At 37.7% G+C, this 17,199-nt stretch overlaps 1 protein-coding gene across 1 annotated transcript; it reads left to right on the top strand.

Moving 5' to 3' along the window:
* Positions 1-2,278: 2,278 nt before the first annotated feature.
* On the top strand, positions 2,279-3,662 carry LOC129766715 (tigger transposable element-derived protein 1-like). The gene is made up of 3 exons (XM_055767314.1): positions 2,279-2,905; positions 2,995-3,235; positions 3,310-3,662. Exons 1-3 carry the CDS (start codon positions 2,279-2,281, stop codon positions 3,660-3,662), a joined length of 1,221 nt encoding a protein of 406 aa, XP_055623289.1.
* Positions 3,663-17,199: the final 13,537 nt, after the last annotated feature.

The raw sequence follows: 17,199 nt of genomic DNA on the forward strand, positions 1-17,199 counted from the left end.
CTGTGGCGAGTGGCAACAAATCGCTAAACAGGAAGGTTTAGCCGAACAAGATGGGGATATCGAGTGATAACAAAACAATAAACTCTTTAGATTGAAGATAATTTTGTGATCCTGAAAAGGACCCTTTTTAGCCTGCATGTGAATCCAACGAGCGAACAAATCATAATGAATGTATTTTTTTGCCATCGCTCCCTTTTAACGCTCATTCGTTCGTCTCGTTGGACTCGCCCCTCTGGATGAGTCTGCCGATTTGTCTCTATCCTGTGAGTGTGTACCGCTAGAGTATAAAACACGCGGACCCCAAAAAAAATATCTTATTTTCTTTCAAACCGTAAACCCGTGTGGTTGTACGGCATCGGCATCGTGGACATAACAAAGGAGGACAAGTTAAGGGAAAGGCAAAGTCTCACTCGAACCGTGCAGGTCTCCAGTTCCCTGTTGGTCGCATTCACTGATTGCTCCGCAAGGGTAACTAGGCCGAACGGATTGGTGCCGGAGCACCAGTATACCTAACAGCGATTATAGAGTTTCGGCCGTCGGAGTGCTCGAGTTGGCTTGCAAAGCTGCTCACGACAATCAGAAAACCCGCATCAAGAACAGAGCAGCTTCGGCTCGGCGCTCATCGAGGCAACAATTAGTTTCAGTGAGTGGCAAAGTGTTTCTCCGGCACGTCGCATTAAATGTAATTTACTGAACAACATGTCACAAGCTGGATGGGAAGAAATTTTCCAACTGTGAAAGCTGTGGCGAGTGGCAAACGCAATAGCTAAACAGGAAGGTTTAACCGAACAAGATGGGAATATCGAGTGATAACAAAAACACAACACCAAAGGTTCTTTTCAGAACCATCAACATATTCATAAAGAGTAAACAGTAAACTAATCCATTTTTCAGGTAGATAGGTAGGTATTCACGTAGGAGAAGAAAATAAAACAATATATTTAAAATATATATTTAACAAAAGCTGTTCCCTTTGTATAGTCCTACGTCACTCCGGTTATGTCCCCGACATTACCCACCCGTCTTTTTTTGCGCGGTTTTTTTTTACGAGGTTTTTTACGCGGATTTTTGAATTAACGCGGTTTTTTTTACGCGGATTTTCCAATTAACGCGGTTTTTTTTACGCGGATTTTCCAATTAACGCGGTTTTTTTAACGCGGTCACCGCGTAAAAAAAACTGAGCAATATCAAATCTGTCCCTCATGCTTCCTGAGACCATATGACGGAACTGAATGCTATTGACGGATATTAGTGCCGCACCTATGTGCCATGTTCGATGCATCTGTAGCGAACAAAGATTCAATTTGCCCGCGTTGTTCACCACCGCCTATGCCAGTTTCGATGGGAACGACCACGTCAAGTCGGAGGACAGATTTTGCAACGCAAATGCCTGACAGAACAGAAAGAATTAGACCAGAAGCAGTTAGAGTTGGAACAGAGGCAATTAGCGCTGCAGAGAAAGCATTTCCAGGAGAAATACAAGCTGGGTCGCTAGCTGATGAATCTGCAAGTGCAAGAAGAAGTATCTCGAGATAGTATAAAGCTTATGCAAGAATGGGTTGATGAGCACACCACTGCGAAGCAGAAATCCTCCGTACGACCTTCGTGTGCAACGAAGTTTCATCCAACCCCACATAACGGCTGGGGGAAGAAAGATTCATGTATTTAAGTCCGCTCGTCGAGAGCCACACACAATGAAATTCATGCATAGCATCAATCCCATTTAGGAATGAAATAAGCGCGCGGGACGTTTCCTTTTCATTCAACCTCCGAGGAACTAAAAACAACCGAACCCGAAATAACTTTACACACACGAGCCACACACGAACCACATAGAGCAAAAAAGGATGAAAAAAAACAACAACAGCAACATCAACGCAGTCACGTCATCCTACTACGCATCAGCCTATCGATGGGGTACCGAAGTACAGCGGCGTAACGAAGTGAAATCATTCCAGTCCAAACAACGAAGCGAACACGTTCAACCGTGAAAGTGCAAGCAAATCATTGTAAAGGATAAATATAGAGAACATTTAAGCCCTACAAATTATTAGTTTATTTTTAGTAAGTGTGTAGTTGACCAAAATCATTGTTGTCCAACGCTGTCAGCAGAACGTTCCAGTTGAGCGAATCGACAGTACGTACTATAAAAAAAAGCGAGGAGACTATCAAGAGAGCTGTAGTGGGCAGTGCAGATTGCACCGCCAAGCGTTCTTCGTACTTTCGAGACCCAATAATGAACAAAATGGAAAAAGCGTTGCTTATATATATAGAAGACATGTCGCAGAAGCGTTGTCCCTTGGACCAAGGAACCATCATGGCTAAAGCTTTGCGGCTTTATTGGAAGTTTCAGGAAGAAGAGCCGTCGAGCTTCTCTGAAAAGAAACTGGAGTTTTCCGCTAGCAAAGGTTGGTTCTACAGGTTCATTCTGAAGCACTCGATAAGGAATGTGCAGATTAAAGGCGAAAGTGCTTCAGCAGACTTGAAGGCAGCCAAATCATATCCAGCCGAGTTTAAACAGTTGATCGAAGATGGTAAGTACCACCCCGATCAGGTGTTTAATGCGGATGAGACTGGAGTGTTTTGGAAAAAAATGCCGAGTAGGACCTATGTGGCAAAGGCGGAAAAGTCGGCATCTGGCTTCAAGGTTGCTAAAGACCGGATTACATTGCTTTTTTGTAGCAATGCCTCAGGAGATCGAATGCTGAAACCACTGCTTTTGCATAAATCTTTACGTCCAAGATCCATGAAGTGTTTAAACTTCAATGATCTACCAGTACTTTGGATGTCGAATGCAAAAGCCTGGGTAACGCAGGAGATTTTCAGGAGATGGCTAGAAGAATGCTTTATGCCGGAAGTCAAACCTTATCTTGCTAAAAAAGGACTGGAGTTTCGAGTGCTTCTCGTAATTGACAACGCTCCTGGGCATCTGCGCGTCATCACCCGAATGTGCAAATTGTATTCCTTCCCCCGAATACAACATCTTTAATCCAGCCGCTCGATCAGGGCATTATCGCCACGTTCAAGAGGCATTATATTAAAACTACCTTCCGCTACATCTTGGATGAAATCGATACAGGCAATGCATCGACCATAATAGAAGCGTGGAAGTATTTTACAATGCGTGAATGCGTAGAATCCATTGAAGTTGCAGTGAAACTGTTGAAGAGGTCAACGTTAAATGCCTGCTGGAAGCCATTGTGGCCTGGCTGTGTACATTCATCGATGCCAGCAAGTAACGAGAGGAAGAAATACTTCTTCTAGCCCATGCTGTTGGCGGTGAAGGATTCGATGATTTTTCCACCGCAGATATTGCGGAAATGTTAAGGGAACCATTTTTCGAGGATGAAGATTTACTGGATTATGTGAATAATTCAGCAAATAATGATCATGACGAGGAAACGGAATTCACCGAGAGCAAGATTAAGGAAGGTTTGCAACTTGGTGAAACGCTTGCTGATATTTTTGTGACAAACGATCCTTGTATCGAGCGAGCCATCTCCTTCCGTAACGATCTAAGGCACTGTTTACTACAATACACCGAGCTGGTAAAATACGAGAAGAAAACTACCGAAAATGCACAGCTAAACGGCGAGGAACCACAACCTGTCGATAGCCCGTTGAAACGCCGACGATGTGGTGTTATCTACGATAGCGATTAAGCATTGTACGATACATTCTATCAGTTTTTGGTTGAATCTGTGTTCTATTAATTTAAAAAACAAAGATATTAAACATTTGGATTTTTTTTTAATTAATTTGTTATGTTATTTTTAATCTGAGCAATATCACATCTCTCCCTCAGGCGCACCTTTTTGAGCATTTAAACCATAAAATTTACCTTAGGCTGGACAACTACTTTGTCACACTCCACCTCGCTTCGTCATACCCCCTAAAATCGCTCATCTAATGAGTTACAATAAATGTTTACTCGAATTCGGATTTTCCAATTAACGCGGTTTTTTCTCCCTTCAAGCTCCCTCAGAGCGTATGCCGCACCCCATCACGATTCTCAAGAGGATTTTTATGTGACCTTTTTTTCTTTACGGGGAGTTTCCAATTAACGAAGATTTTCCAATTAACACGGTTTTTTTACGCGGATTTTCGAATTAACGCGGTTTTTTTACGCGGATTTTCCAATTAACGCGGTTTTTTTTACGAGGTACGTATCCCCCGCGTAAAAAAACAGGAAGTGGGTTATATCTATGGTATAACCGCAAGGGTGACGTAGGACTATCGTTGATTTAGAGATCATTTGTATGAAGTTGAATCTGAATTCATTCTGAATGAATGAATATTTGGAGAACTTCGAAAACGAGAGCGTTACGTTAGAGGCACAAGGTTTTATGCATCCAATATTGGATACGGAAATATCCTACTGATGGGGAAGAATAATCTTCAGAAGCTATCCTGTTGATTGCGATTGATTGAAAAATCACAAAACCTAATGTATTTGGTCACAGTGTTACATGGATAGAAAACATTAAAATAAACTCTTTCATATGAATGTAATTTTGAATTCCCAGAGGAACTGGCAGATTATTTTCAGTAACGATTAGATATTTCCACATTTTCCTCGATACTGGAAGCCCACCAGTGGTTAATGCTAACTCGATAACCATCTGTTAATAGCACATGATTGAAACATATTTGGTCACAGTGTTACATGGATAGAAAACATTCGAATAAACTCTTTCACATGAATGTATTTCTAAATTCCTAGAGGAACTGGCAGATTATTTTCCGGATCTTTCTCGATCCAAACGGAAAGAATTCCGTGCGTGTATTTGTGTGTGTGTAGCGGCTGCTTCGAGATCCTCCCGGGGAACCGTTTGTAGCATCACTCTCCTCCTGATGGATTCCCTTCTGGCCTAAGGTGCACAAACAGGCTCTTGGTGACACCGTTCATCCGCGCTTTCATGATAAATGAAGAGCTTCACCACAACAGCGACAACATGCTCCAATCGCTGTTCAATTAGAACTGAGTGGATTTCCGAGCGGCGCTCGCTTATATACCGATTGGTGATTTCAATAGCCTATTTTGAAAGCAAATTTAAGACTATTGAAACAAGTTTTTGGATCAGAAAGTAACAAGTATAGAACGCGTAGACATTTTATCTTTCGAATAAAGTGTTTATCATACCATTTCGTTCAGTTGTTTAGGAGCTATTAACACTCAAAATCTCGGTCTTCGGCGTAACGCTTTCGTTTTCGAAACTTTGATTTTACACCCCGGTATAGAAATGAAAGACGTAGTCCTACGTCAAAAAAAACCTGGGTGTATTTGCAATGCCGATTTCCCCCAGACAGCTTGGTTTTGATGTCTCTGTTAGGGAACCGCTGCATGTGTCGTCAATTTCGACCAATTAGAAGTGGATATTTTCGTTAGATTAGGAGCTGAGATTTTTTAATTGTTCGATAGTTAGTTTCATGACATATATTATTTTATTCAATATAAAAAATTGTTATGGAGTGCCGAAATCGATTGGCGCAAAAATTTCAACAATCCATCATGAAATTGAACAATTTTTATGATGTGCTCGATTTCCGATTTTCTATTTGTACCCCAATATGTTCCCGAAAGACGTAATCCTACGTCAAAAAAAACTTCATCAACCGTTAACACTAACCGTATCGCTGGTGTAATTTTTGTTATAGTTAGCAGCTCGAAATTAAACGGAGAATAGCATCGATAATGCTAAAAAAGTTGTCTACAGGTTACATGAGTAAACATAATCAATAATGTATTAAAAGTGCTATTTTTACGATATCTCCAGCTTGATTGAATGTGGACCGATCCAAATTAATATTTTTTCGCTTGATAAAACATTGACCAGTGCCTTTCGTCCTCTACCCAAAAATCTATTTATCTTTCTGTGGTTACAAGACGAAGCTCTTCGTCTCGGCCGTTTGCGGCCTAATCAAGTGTAGAATGTACCGAACCGATTTTAAGTAGAGTTTCTGGTATTATATGAAGTTTAAATAAAACCTCTAGCCTCTCACCACCTGCGTTGCCTGCGTGAATCAGCAGCTTGAGAGTACTTCAAACATGGGGCAAAAGAATGCTCGAAATCGAACCCACACCACTTCTCCGACAAACCGATTTGATGTGCCTTTCACTTGCATCGTAACATTAAGGCCTTCTTCAACCCGATGCTGTGTACAATATTTTCAAATCTCGAGGATACGGCTGGGGATGCACGGCTGTACACGTCGGTACACTTGCCGAGTCTATGGAAGCATTGCTGGTAAATCGTGAAAGAGCTACAACATTCTGACTCTGCCTCTGATCGGTATACCTGCATAGTTTCGTTGCTCAAAGTTTTCGAATCGAGTTTTTAAGAAGATTTTACTCATTGAACCGTAATAATGTTTAAAATATGTTTTCGAGCGCAGCTTCGAAGGCCGATTCGGAAACAGACAACTAAGAGGGAAAGAGAGGGAGGTGGAAGAGATAGCATATAATAATCTGACGTGAAAAGTTGATTCTTTCTGTGCAACGGTATAACACGTTATACTCGACTCGGTAGCATGCCGGTATGGAATGAACTGCTGTGTGAATGCAGCCGGCAACCGTTCGAAGTTCAACCGAAAGTGATCCCGAAACGTTCCGCCTGTGGAACGGAGCATCTTCTTCCACTTTTTCGCAATTATCTTCATCCTTGTTGAAATCTACCCTTTACCAGCAAGAGGTTACGGGTACTTTCCTCGGAACCTGTTTCTGGCTGATTTTACTTTGATGCAATTTTCTTTCTTTCTCCAAGATACACTTCCCTCTGGTTTGATGCACGAGTCATTGAGTTTTCATCAAAGAAAATTTCAGATTCCATTCCCATCCGAACCAGCAACGGTCGATGGGCTGTCAGTGGGATGAAACGATTTGAAAAATCTTCAAGTAAATTATTTGCAATTGATATTTATTGAATGAGAAATGATTCGTCGAGGAGCGCATTGTTTCAATTTATGAGAGATCTCGAGTGCATCTCGGCGAAGCACTATAATCGTGATTGGTGCTTGAGAAGTTAACAGGTATTTGAAATATTGTATATTGCTTCGGCCGATTGAATGTGTTGAGTATGGAAATCATTCAGCACCGGCACAGTAATAAATGACAAATTAGTGGGAATTGTGCAGGAGAGTTCTCTTCTCGTCACTATAGCGCAGGGGTTCTCATACTATTTTGGGTAAGAGACCCCTTTTCTAGAATGAGGTCATACTTCAGACCCCTATAGATAAATTTCTTTGAAAATCCTATCTTTAGTTTTTTTCTTACTGAATAACTATCAATTTTAAAACATTGAATTTAGCTAACCTTTAGCGAACGAATTTTCTAAAAAAAAATGAATGTCGGCATGCATGTGGTATTCCGTTATATTTCAGGAATTTTGTTAGGATATGCCTTTTTGGGCATGCAACATGATCTGGAGCATTCCTTTACGAGCAGTCATTGCAATTACATGGTTTTGTATACGGTTAATAAAGTTTGTTATCGTCATTTTCGGAGCACTATCTGATAGAAGAAAGAGGAACGGAGTCGCGTACATGCGTACAATTCAATAAAGCGATATTAATTATGCACCTTTTCTCGCTCTGGAAATAAAGCACTTAAAATCCGTCGACTAGTCATCGTTCTAGAAAAAATGCGCTCGTTCGTTAAAGGTTAATGTGTAAACTTGACATTATTTTCTCACGGAGGCGATCTGGCGTAGTGGTATCATCCGTACCTTCCACGCAAAAGGTCATGAGTTCAATTCACACTCCCAACATTCTTCCAAAAAATGGAAGTAATGTGACAAACCAGTTAAAATTGTTAGAAGTCTTTATAATACAGAAAAAACTTCTCATCATATTCAACAAAATAAATAGACATACAATTTAGTAAATATCAAGTGTAATTAATAATTATTAACACAAATTTCTTACAAACTATAAAAACATTCGAATCGCAAATCAATCTATCCGCAATTACCAAAATATCAAAATACGGTTCAATATTGATTAGTTAACACGTTGAGCCCAGCGTCGGTCCCTAGGGGCCTACGTTGAGTTTTTTTGTATGAAACCGCTGACTGGGACTTACAGTTACAAAAAAAAAGAAAATAAAAATATATACGGTTTGTTTTCGGATGTTTTACAAAATGTAACTACTTTTTAGCCGAATCTCTGACTGTTTTCTATCTATACAATAAGTATCTTTGGGAGTTGGGACCGACACTGATATTGAGCAAACGCTCTTGATGCGCGTTAAATGGAAATCGAAGTAAGAAAAAATCGGAGTTTAAACTGTTAAAGCCTTAAATATCCGTGTTCGTTGATTTTTAAATGGTTCCTTCGGTTATAGGTTGTGCGTTCTGAATCATATTTCGGACAGCTTCATATTTCGAACACTCTTTAAAAATAACTTGAAATACTTAATTTCTTGATGATATAACTAAAGGGTTACTCTAAACAGTCAATCGTAATAATAATTTTATAGTTAAATCATCATGACATTGAGCATAACAAATTATTTATAAAGAGTGTTCGAAATATGAATCTGTCTGAAATATGATTAAGAACGGTACACTGAAGTCTTTTTCGACAAAGTATGATTATGGAAAAACAAGAAGATATTTTTCAGCAATGTCCCACATCGCAGGATACTGTGTTTCAATTTTGCGTCGCAACCAGAACTTATGACAACCTTGGTTGTACTCCTGCTGAGCTCCTCATCTGTGCTGATGATAATCAACTTTTCTTGTATTATCATCTTGGCTTATTCCATGGTTGTGATATAGTACGGATTTATTATCCATTGAGGAATTTGAAAATTTTGAAGATTATATAATATCTTAGTAAAATACTTGTGTAATGCGTCCAAGTGGGTGGCATATGATAATATAACATGGTCTTGAAAACAAAAGATGAAACTAATGGTAGCAGTGGAACATTGCTCCTACACAACTGCCCATGTTTGTATAGGAGACGTAAGCGACAAAATGAACAAAATCGGCTTTTTCGCTGTTTCGTATTCTACACAATGTAATACGTTTGCACAACATGCAAACAAACATTTTTTGTTCGAAAACATTTGAGCAATTTTGAAAAAACGTTTCCAAAATCACTGTTTGTCCGCATAACAAACGTAGTTCCATACAGCGTTCATACATCGTTCGAAAATCAACAATTATCAGTATTATGTGCTATAAGCTAAATCTACATTTGAATCACATCTTTGTAGAGTCCAAACATGTCTGTCACGATAGTGTCCTATTACTTAGTGTTTCCTAATAGATGAATATAAGAAACCATTGAAACGCTTCTCATATAATTATTATTTTCTGTATACTATGTACAAAGAAAAACAATTGTGTTTTTTATGTTATGATTACCTAAACTTCTGCATTTGAATCTTCAATTAAATAATGAAACAATCAGATCAGTAGTAAAATTAAAATAATATTGGTTCTTAGCATTATAACTCTTCGGATTCAACATTGAATTATTCCTCATACTCAGCATTTACTCATACCGTTGGAGTAAGTCACTACACCATCTTTATGCGATTGATCGTGATATCTGTAAATCATGTTGCTAAAATTACCAACATTGCAGATTGCCTTTACAAATTCAATTAATTGAAAAAACACGATCCTGCAGTTCTTATCATATCCTAAAGTATTTTTCAGGAAAAAAGTACTATCATAGACTCGCAACAAATCAAGAGCACCTTCCCAGATATTTCACTAAATTTCTTCCAATCCTTTATGATTTTATCCGATAACAACTGAAACTACCAACAGAGACGTTTTGACTATTATCGGAATTGTAAATACTAACGCTACAAACAGAGCAACCTGGTGATTACGTCTAGCTATGCGGACAAATGTTCATTGAAACGATTGATTGTTCGCATAAATAGACGCAAGCGTTTTCCAAATGGAAAAAATATGTTTTAATCCGCAAAGTCACCAACATCACCAAAATATCCTTCCACTAGACAGATCATTTCATTGGAAATTTGCATGGTTATGCTTGTAGGCCACAAAACAACAAAAATACGTTTTCCCAACACTAATGGTGTTGTCGATTACGTCTCCTATGCAATCATGGGCAGACAAGAAGGTTTTGTGAGTATTTTTTTGTATTTGAAGTTTTGTCAGAAGGGCCGAAATTATTGATATTTTTTCAATCAAGTTGAAATTGCCACCCTGCAGCTGAAATATAAATTCAAAAAAGCTGAAAATATCGCTAAGAAAGATCCTCTTGGTGGTCAGCGAACTCCAGCGTGTAGAAGTAACCGAGTGAAGATTGTTTATTTTAGTTTTTTTACTCATATAGCTGAGCGTGCCGTCTGTGAATCACACAGGGAATGACCAGTACCTCACGCAGTTGTAACTTTGAGTGAGCTGTAAAACCACGATGACAACCAACCATAGATGGTGCACCATCAGTCTCAATCTTCTTCCATGGAATAGCTCTGCTATTAACTGAAAGCAGTGATCGTTCTTTAACATGTGAAACTGAAAGCGGCATAAAGCCCATTCAAATGATAATGAGTAGGATGCTTTCAGTCATCAAGTGTAAGCGCCTACTTTCAAATTCAAAAGAAATAACAGAAGAACGAGAAAAAAATTGAAGAATCGATGTTTCAATATGCGTAGTGAATACACACAATCGAAATTGAAATTGACTGAAGAGAAAGGAAGAAGTTAAAAAAAGCATTTTCATCTTTTAGTTTCGAAACTGTCTGATCTCAAGTTTCCTAAAATATTTGAAAAAAAAATTGTTGCGCCATCTTGTACTTTTTTATTTTAATCTTGCGCACGCTCATCGTCTTTTTGAGCAATAATACAGCAATAAGCAATACAGGGTAACTTCGATATAACGTACATTTTACTTTCAAAATTGTACGTTGTACCGAATTGTACGTTATATCGAAGCATAATAAAGAACTCTGAAACGTAGCTTATATTACTTTATTGTGTTGCTGTTTGAGTAAGGTTGATGAATAAAATCAATAAGAAGACGAAGCCAACTTTTCTAATGATGCTTCCCTTCGTTCTGTTGATTGAAGAATGATTCATTTAGAATCCGGAATCACAGAACAGTTGTATTTCGGGATTGGTTAATATTATAACACAAGCTTTAGTATCAAAATACAGATAATTTATTGTTCTTTCAGAAAAAAAAAATATTAAAAAAAATATTTTTTTTGTCTTTGATAATGTATACGTTATATCGAGTGATGTTATATCGAGGGTACGTTATAACGAGGGTACGTTATATCGAAGTTTCCCTGTAATACTTTCTACTAAGATATTAGTCATCCTTATAACAGGGTGGTTGACGCAATACAACTTATGCAGCATTATGAATTATCAAATAAGAACTTGTGTTGTTTTATAGGGGTCGATTTTCAGACCTCGTCGAGCCCCAAAATCAATTTTCGTTTATGTCGACCCCTGGGAAACCGAAATCGACCCCCTGCGGTCGATATCGACCACTTTGAGAACCCCTGCTTTAGAGTTTTCGACACTCATCAATATCAAGCGGGAAATTTTCCCCAACCCTTAGGCTTTTTATACTCGAAAACAAATTAGGCTCTGTGCTATCACTTTTTCACAGAAATGAAGCGAAAATACCCTTGATTAAATTTTGTTTATTTACCCTTGGCGAAATCGTTAAATTAACGCGCCACAGAACTTCGTTTCGATATTTCCTCATCACTTAACGGTCAATAATTCTTCACACAATGAATTTATGCCACTGTCTTTTGCCCCAATGATCATAAATTTCCAATCCATTTCGCGTGATTTCTTCATTCACAATATGAAGTGAACTGAGGAAAACCCATGACAATTTTTTCCAGACTCAGTCTGTGTACAGAAGCAACATCACATCAAAAAAAAAAGAGAACTCGCCAACCAACGAATTGAATAAGAGTTCTGCTGCAGAGTAAATACTAACACGCCATCTTGGACGCTCGATTAGCCAGCTGAAATATTCCCTCCGTTTTGGGGGCACAGTGTAAGTCGAAAGGCCAGGTGGGATCAAGAACAAATTGGTCCCACTAAATTGGATGCAAAGTCCCATAAATAAGGAAAGGAAGGCTTTCCGGAGCTGAACGAATTATCTGTTGGTCGTGATCGAAGAGGACTTTTCCGACGGCAAATTGAAAAGAAATACTTTTTCTCCGCTGGAGTTTGGCAGGCACGCAAATATCGGCAAATATATCACTTTAATTTGATCATTCACCCGAACAAATGACGTACTATTCAATCTCATATTTTTCCCCATTTCGGAGATTATCCGGATTCGGGGCAACGTGAGAAAAGGTTTTATCGTAGATTGAAAAATATTTCGAGCCTTGTACCTTGTGTCAGAAACTGTTTAATCGAAAATCTCATTTTGTATTATGTTTTATCATAAGGCAAAGTTTAAAATTCCAACAAAATTGTATAACAATGAATTTTTTACTTTATAGTGCATTCATTTCTCTACTTCCTTTGTTCAACGCATCTCCAACAAATGTATTCCGCGCCTAAGGGTTGCTTCTGAGAAGTTCTATCTTCCACAGGCGCTGCTGTCACTTTTCATATTTCATCACAATCCGAGAGAACCAAATCTAGATAATATGAAAAAATACCTTCAATTCCATAATTACCTATTTAAAAGGGAATTATCACCTCAACTTTGAACCCACTGCTGACATTTTGCTCATTTTGCTCATGAAGTTCGAAGGAAGGATTTTCTACAACGATATTCTCGAATCTCTCAATTTGATAATCCCGAAAGCGCCTCATGTGGACATTTGACTTTTGCAAATAAGTAAAGACCATATTTGAGACTTTCAATTGCATATATTCGCGGGATGATTTTTTGTAGTGTTTTACTTGCGAATACTTTTTTTCAAACATGGCCTTTCACTCTTATTTTTATGTCTTCAATCCCATTTTTTATTTGATTCCACTCGAGGGCTTAACTAATTCAAGCGTTTGTTTTCCTTTTGTTTCGATTCAAGTTCATTGCCATTTTCAGCTGTAAATGAGCCGGATTGAACGTGTAGGGTGAATGCGGTTAAAATGAAAAGGGCTGGTCAAATGAACCGGTGCTCGAATTTCGATAATTTAACTAAAAACCAATTGATACTGCTTGATTATGCTATTCTTAGAATATATGAAACTATTTAAGACACCCTGTTATGTATGAAACTGTTCAAGGTTGAAAATAATGAATAAAACAGAAATTTCTCCCACGGTAACCATCCGGATGTAATTTTGCACGCATCGTATTTAACACTCCTATACTCGCATTGGTCTGTCAGACCGAGAAATCAATAATTCGTCCATTTCTCAGAAAATATCAATACTACGACTTTGCGATTCTCTCTAGCTTCGCTATTCGTCGTTCGTCATCGTTTAGAGTATCGCATGTGTTGGAATAAAGGGGATGTGTGCCACTTTTTTAACACTTTCGGTCTGACACACCGACGCGAGTATAGGAGTAACTTTTTTGGACATGTGCCTTTTTTCATTTTCTAGAACATTGTTGAATGAAATGTTAGTGGCGTGGAATTTTGATTGAATATAATGCATAAGATCATTACCGAACTATTCTTATTTTATTTCAGTCCCTTTTGTAAGTGAATTGAACTGTTCCATATATTAACTATTCGTCGTTAGATTTATACTTTCGAAAGCAGAATATAAATGCTTGACTTTCGTATAGTTATTCGTTAAATATAATGGTCATACATATACACACTTGTGAAATAATTTCACTTGTGGAAGAATTGTAGACAGTAAACTATAAACTAATCGGTGGCTTATGGTAATTTCGGTTACAGTTTCGGGGATATTTTTTTATAATGAACAATATCGACAAGAAAACAGGAAAAAGAAAAGGAAGTTCCTCGAAATCCTTTTACATCATCTTTTTATGCCCCATCTAAAAAGGTATTAATTATTAGTTTACCAAGAATACAGAGACAAAGAATATTAGAAATATACAAACTTTATATTCCAGAACCTTTATCATCTGGTGATTATCTAGAACAGGGTTTCTCAAAGTGGTCGATTTTGGTTTCCAAGTGGTCGACATGAACGAAAATTGATGTTGGGGGTCGACGAGGTCTGAAAATCGACCCCTATTAACACAAGGTTTACAGGACGTGTCATTTTGACGCATTTCGAATTTCATAAGGAAAATTACAAAAATCGTCTGCATTTTTATTCCATCTCTTATAATTACTTTATACATTGATCGAGGTAAATATACACTCGACAAAAAATTAAAGGAGCAGAGTGCGAAGTCTGAAATTTTAAGTGATTTGTGATATGCTGTAAGGCGTCGTGCACAAATTACATAACGCGATAAGGGGGGGGGAGGGGGGTCGAGGTTGCGTTACTTTCTGTGTATTAGAGATAGGAAATTGCGTTACGTAGCGGGGGGACGGGGTCCAAAATCCGGATTTTTAGCGTTACGTAATTTGTGCACGACGTCTGACTTCGTCAAAGATCAACGCATATCGATCGCTTCAACTTCAACTTGAAGCTTCAACTTTCAGATATCAGAATATTCTATGTACATATTTTCATCTTGGTGTGTGTAGGTTTTCGGATTACAAAATTAAAACTTTTCCTCATTTGCTTGATCAGCTTCACGAAAAAACTGGGACAAATATCCAACCTAAACATTCTTGCCTTTTTTCAAATGATCTTCAAATTTTATAGCATTGTATATTGAAACAACGTAAGGTTCCTCGCAGGTATTAGTGAGAATGATCAAATAAAAATTTTGCAACTCTCCATGTTGCATCGTGAATTTAGGTTTTTCAGCCTAGAACAAACGATTCTATCAGTGGCAAAACATACTCGAAAAAAAGCAGATATTTTATCATTAAATCTTTGGGGGCAGTAAATATTCTGCAATTTCACACGCAGAAAAAAATGTACTGTACTTTTTGACGAAAATCTGTACCCTTCTTTTGTTTTATCCCAACAGTTTATTTTATTAGGTAAATGAGCCTAATAAAATAAACTGTTGGGATAAAACAACAACAATTTAGCTGTAAACAGAGCCGAATTCATTCGTGTACATTTTTTATCTTAAGATAACTTTTGTTGTATATTACACTGTTACCATTTTGAGGCGTAAGAGTATCGATATATCTATCGATAAACATTTGTTTCATCTATTGTTGTACATTTTAGAAACTCAACAAGACGATGAGTGTGCGCAAGGTGAAGTTTAGGCGTAAGATAATTCCTATTCTATCGATGCACAACACATGTTGCCTTTTTTTCGGCGTAAGAATATTGCTATTGTTCGAATGTTCACAGTTGGGCTGTTCACAGCGGGACTCTTGATATGAGGCTTCCTTTGTTGCGTTATTAATAGTGCCAAGTACCGATGCAGCAGACCGAAAATGTGAGCGGTAAGGGACTGGGATTACCGACACATAATGACTGTTGCGTGGACATAGTAGCTAGAATAACACACTATGATAAGATGGTCAGTTGAGGGGCCCTGAGTTATGAGCTCATGATCGTTCGCTTAGTAGCGGACACGCAACCAACTAGGCTACGAAGACCCCCTAAAATCTGTACCCTGTACCATATCTGTACCCTGTATCGTACAGAATCTATACCAAGAATAACGAAAAATTGTACCTTTACAGACAAATCTGTACGTGTGTCACCACTGCAAACAAGCAATAAACAACTGTTGCCGGGAAGCAACAATAGAAATAACGAAACACAGAATATCAATTGAAGTCAGAGTGCAAGGAGGTTTTAAAAATTTCAGTTGTTTAGTTCGAGTATTGGAAAATGAAATACTAGAATATTTTTTGAATCAATGTCATTTATTACGTTATTGTGAACCTCAATTATACATGTTTTCATTTTTTACTTATAGTATACTAAGTGTTGTTGTATGTATTCGTCCACGCGTCAAATTGAGAAAGGTATATAAGAAACGTCCGTAAACCTAGTGTTAAATAATACATGTTTTATTTTTGAAACTTTCAAGATGCTGCATAAGTAGTGTGAACCACCCTGTTATAAGAATGGCTAATATTTTAGTAAAAAATATTATTGCTGTACATTTTAGAAACTCAACAAGACGATGAGTGTGCGCAAGGTGAAAAGAAAAAAGTACAATAAGTACAAGATGAAAACCACGGCAATTATGAAAACGTGAAGCGGTTCGTGCAAGATAATGTGTTTGAGCGTACATTTCTCACGTTTTAAATTTCTCTGTATTTTAAACATAAACACATTTAATACAAAGGAAGGCATCATCAAGTTCAAATTAAAAAAAAATTAAAATTATTTCAGTTAACTTGAAACAGGCGAAAAAAATGTATTTAATTTATTATAGACCAACAGATTTTCTCTCCAGCTGGACGAGTCTACATTACTCAGCAATGAAGCTCTGTTGTTAGGGTATGTTCGGTATTTTAAAGATGAAAATATGTGCCAAGAAATGATTTTTGCTACATATATGAAGACTGATACCAGAGGGGAATCGATCTTTCAGGCCATGGAACGGTTTTTTTATACCGACAAAGCTATTCCATGGAAGACGATTGAGACTGATCTATGGTTGTCGTCATCGTGGTTTTACAGCTCACTCAAAGTTAGTACTGCGAAAGGTACTGGTCGTTCACTGTTTGTTCACAGTAGCAAAAAGTCTTAACCCTAAAATCGCATCAGTCTTTACAGTATGTTATAAGTGCTATTAATAAGCTGCGAAGCAATTCTTTGAACTCTCGATTATTTGCTCAGCTTTATGAGCAAAACGACAAAATCTCTACTCGGTTACTTCTACACGCAGGAGATCGCTGACCACCAAGAGGTTCTTGCTTGGCAAGATTTTCAGCTTTTTTGAATTTGTATCTCAGCTGCAGGGTGACGATCTCAACTTGATTGAAACAATATCAATAATATCGGTCTTTCTGACAAAAATTTAAAAAAATATCAAGCAGAAAAGAATATTCACAGTTTCCGCGTTTGTCAAAATTATTACAAAAGCTTCAAGATTATGTTATATTATTATATGTTATACACTTGGACTTATTACACAATGATTTTACTAAGACGTTTTAGGATCCCCAGTATTTTCAAATTCCTCAATGGATAATAAATCCGTATTATACAGGGTATTTTAGATTAAACGCTCACGCAAAAAAAAATCGATTAGCTCCTTAATTTT

Source organism: Toxorhynchites rutilus, chromosome 2 (genome assembly GCF_029784135.1).
Source record: "Toxorhynchites rutilus septentrionalis strain SRP chromosome 2, ASM2978413v1, whole genome shotgun sequence".
Taxonomy (NCBI): Eukaryota; Metazoa; Arthropoda; class Insecta; order Diptera; family Culicidae; genus Toxorhynchites; species Toxorhynchites rutilus.

Excerpts from the sequence above, each read along its gene's own strand:
- LOC129766715 (XM_055767314.1), top strand. The coding sequence starts at position 2,279 with ATGTCGCAGAAGCGTTGTCCCTTGGACCAAGGAACCATCATGGCTAAA. Across the intron at positions 2,906-2,994 it reads TGGAGTTTCGAGTGCTTCTC|CCGCTCGATCAGGGCATTAT; the intron begins GTAATTGACAAC and ends TCTTTAATCCAG. Across the intron at positions 3,236-3,309 it reads ACATTCATCGATGCCAGCAA|ATATTGCGGAAATGTTAAGG; the intron begins GTAACGAGAGGA and ends TTTCCACCGCAG.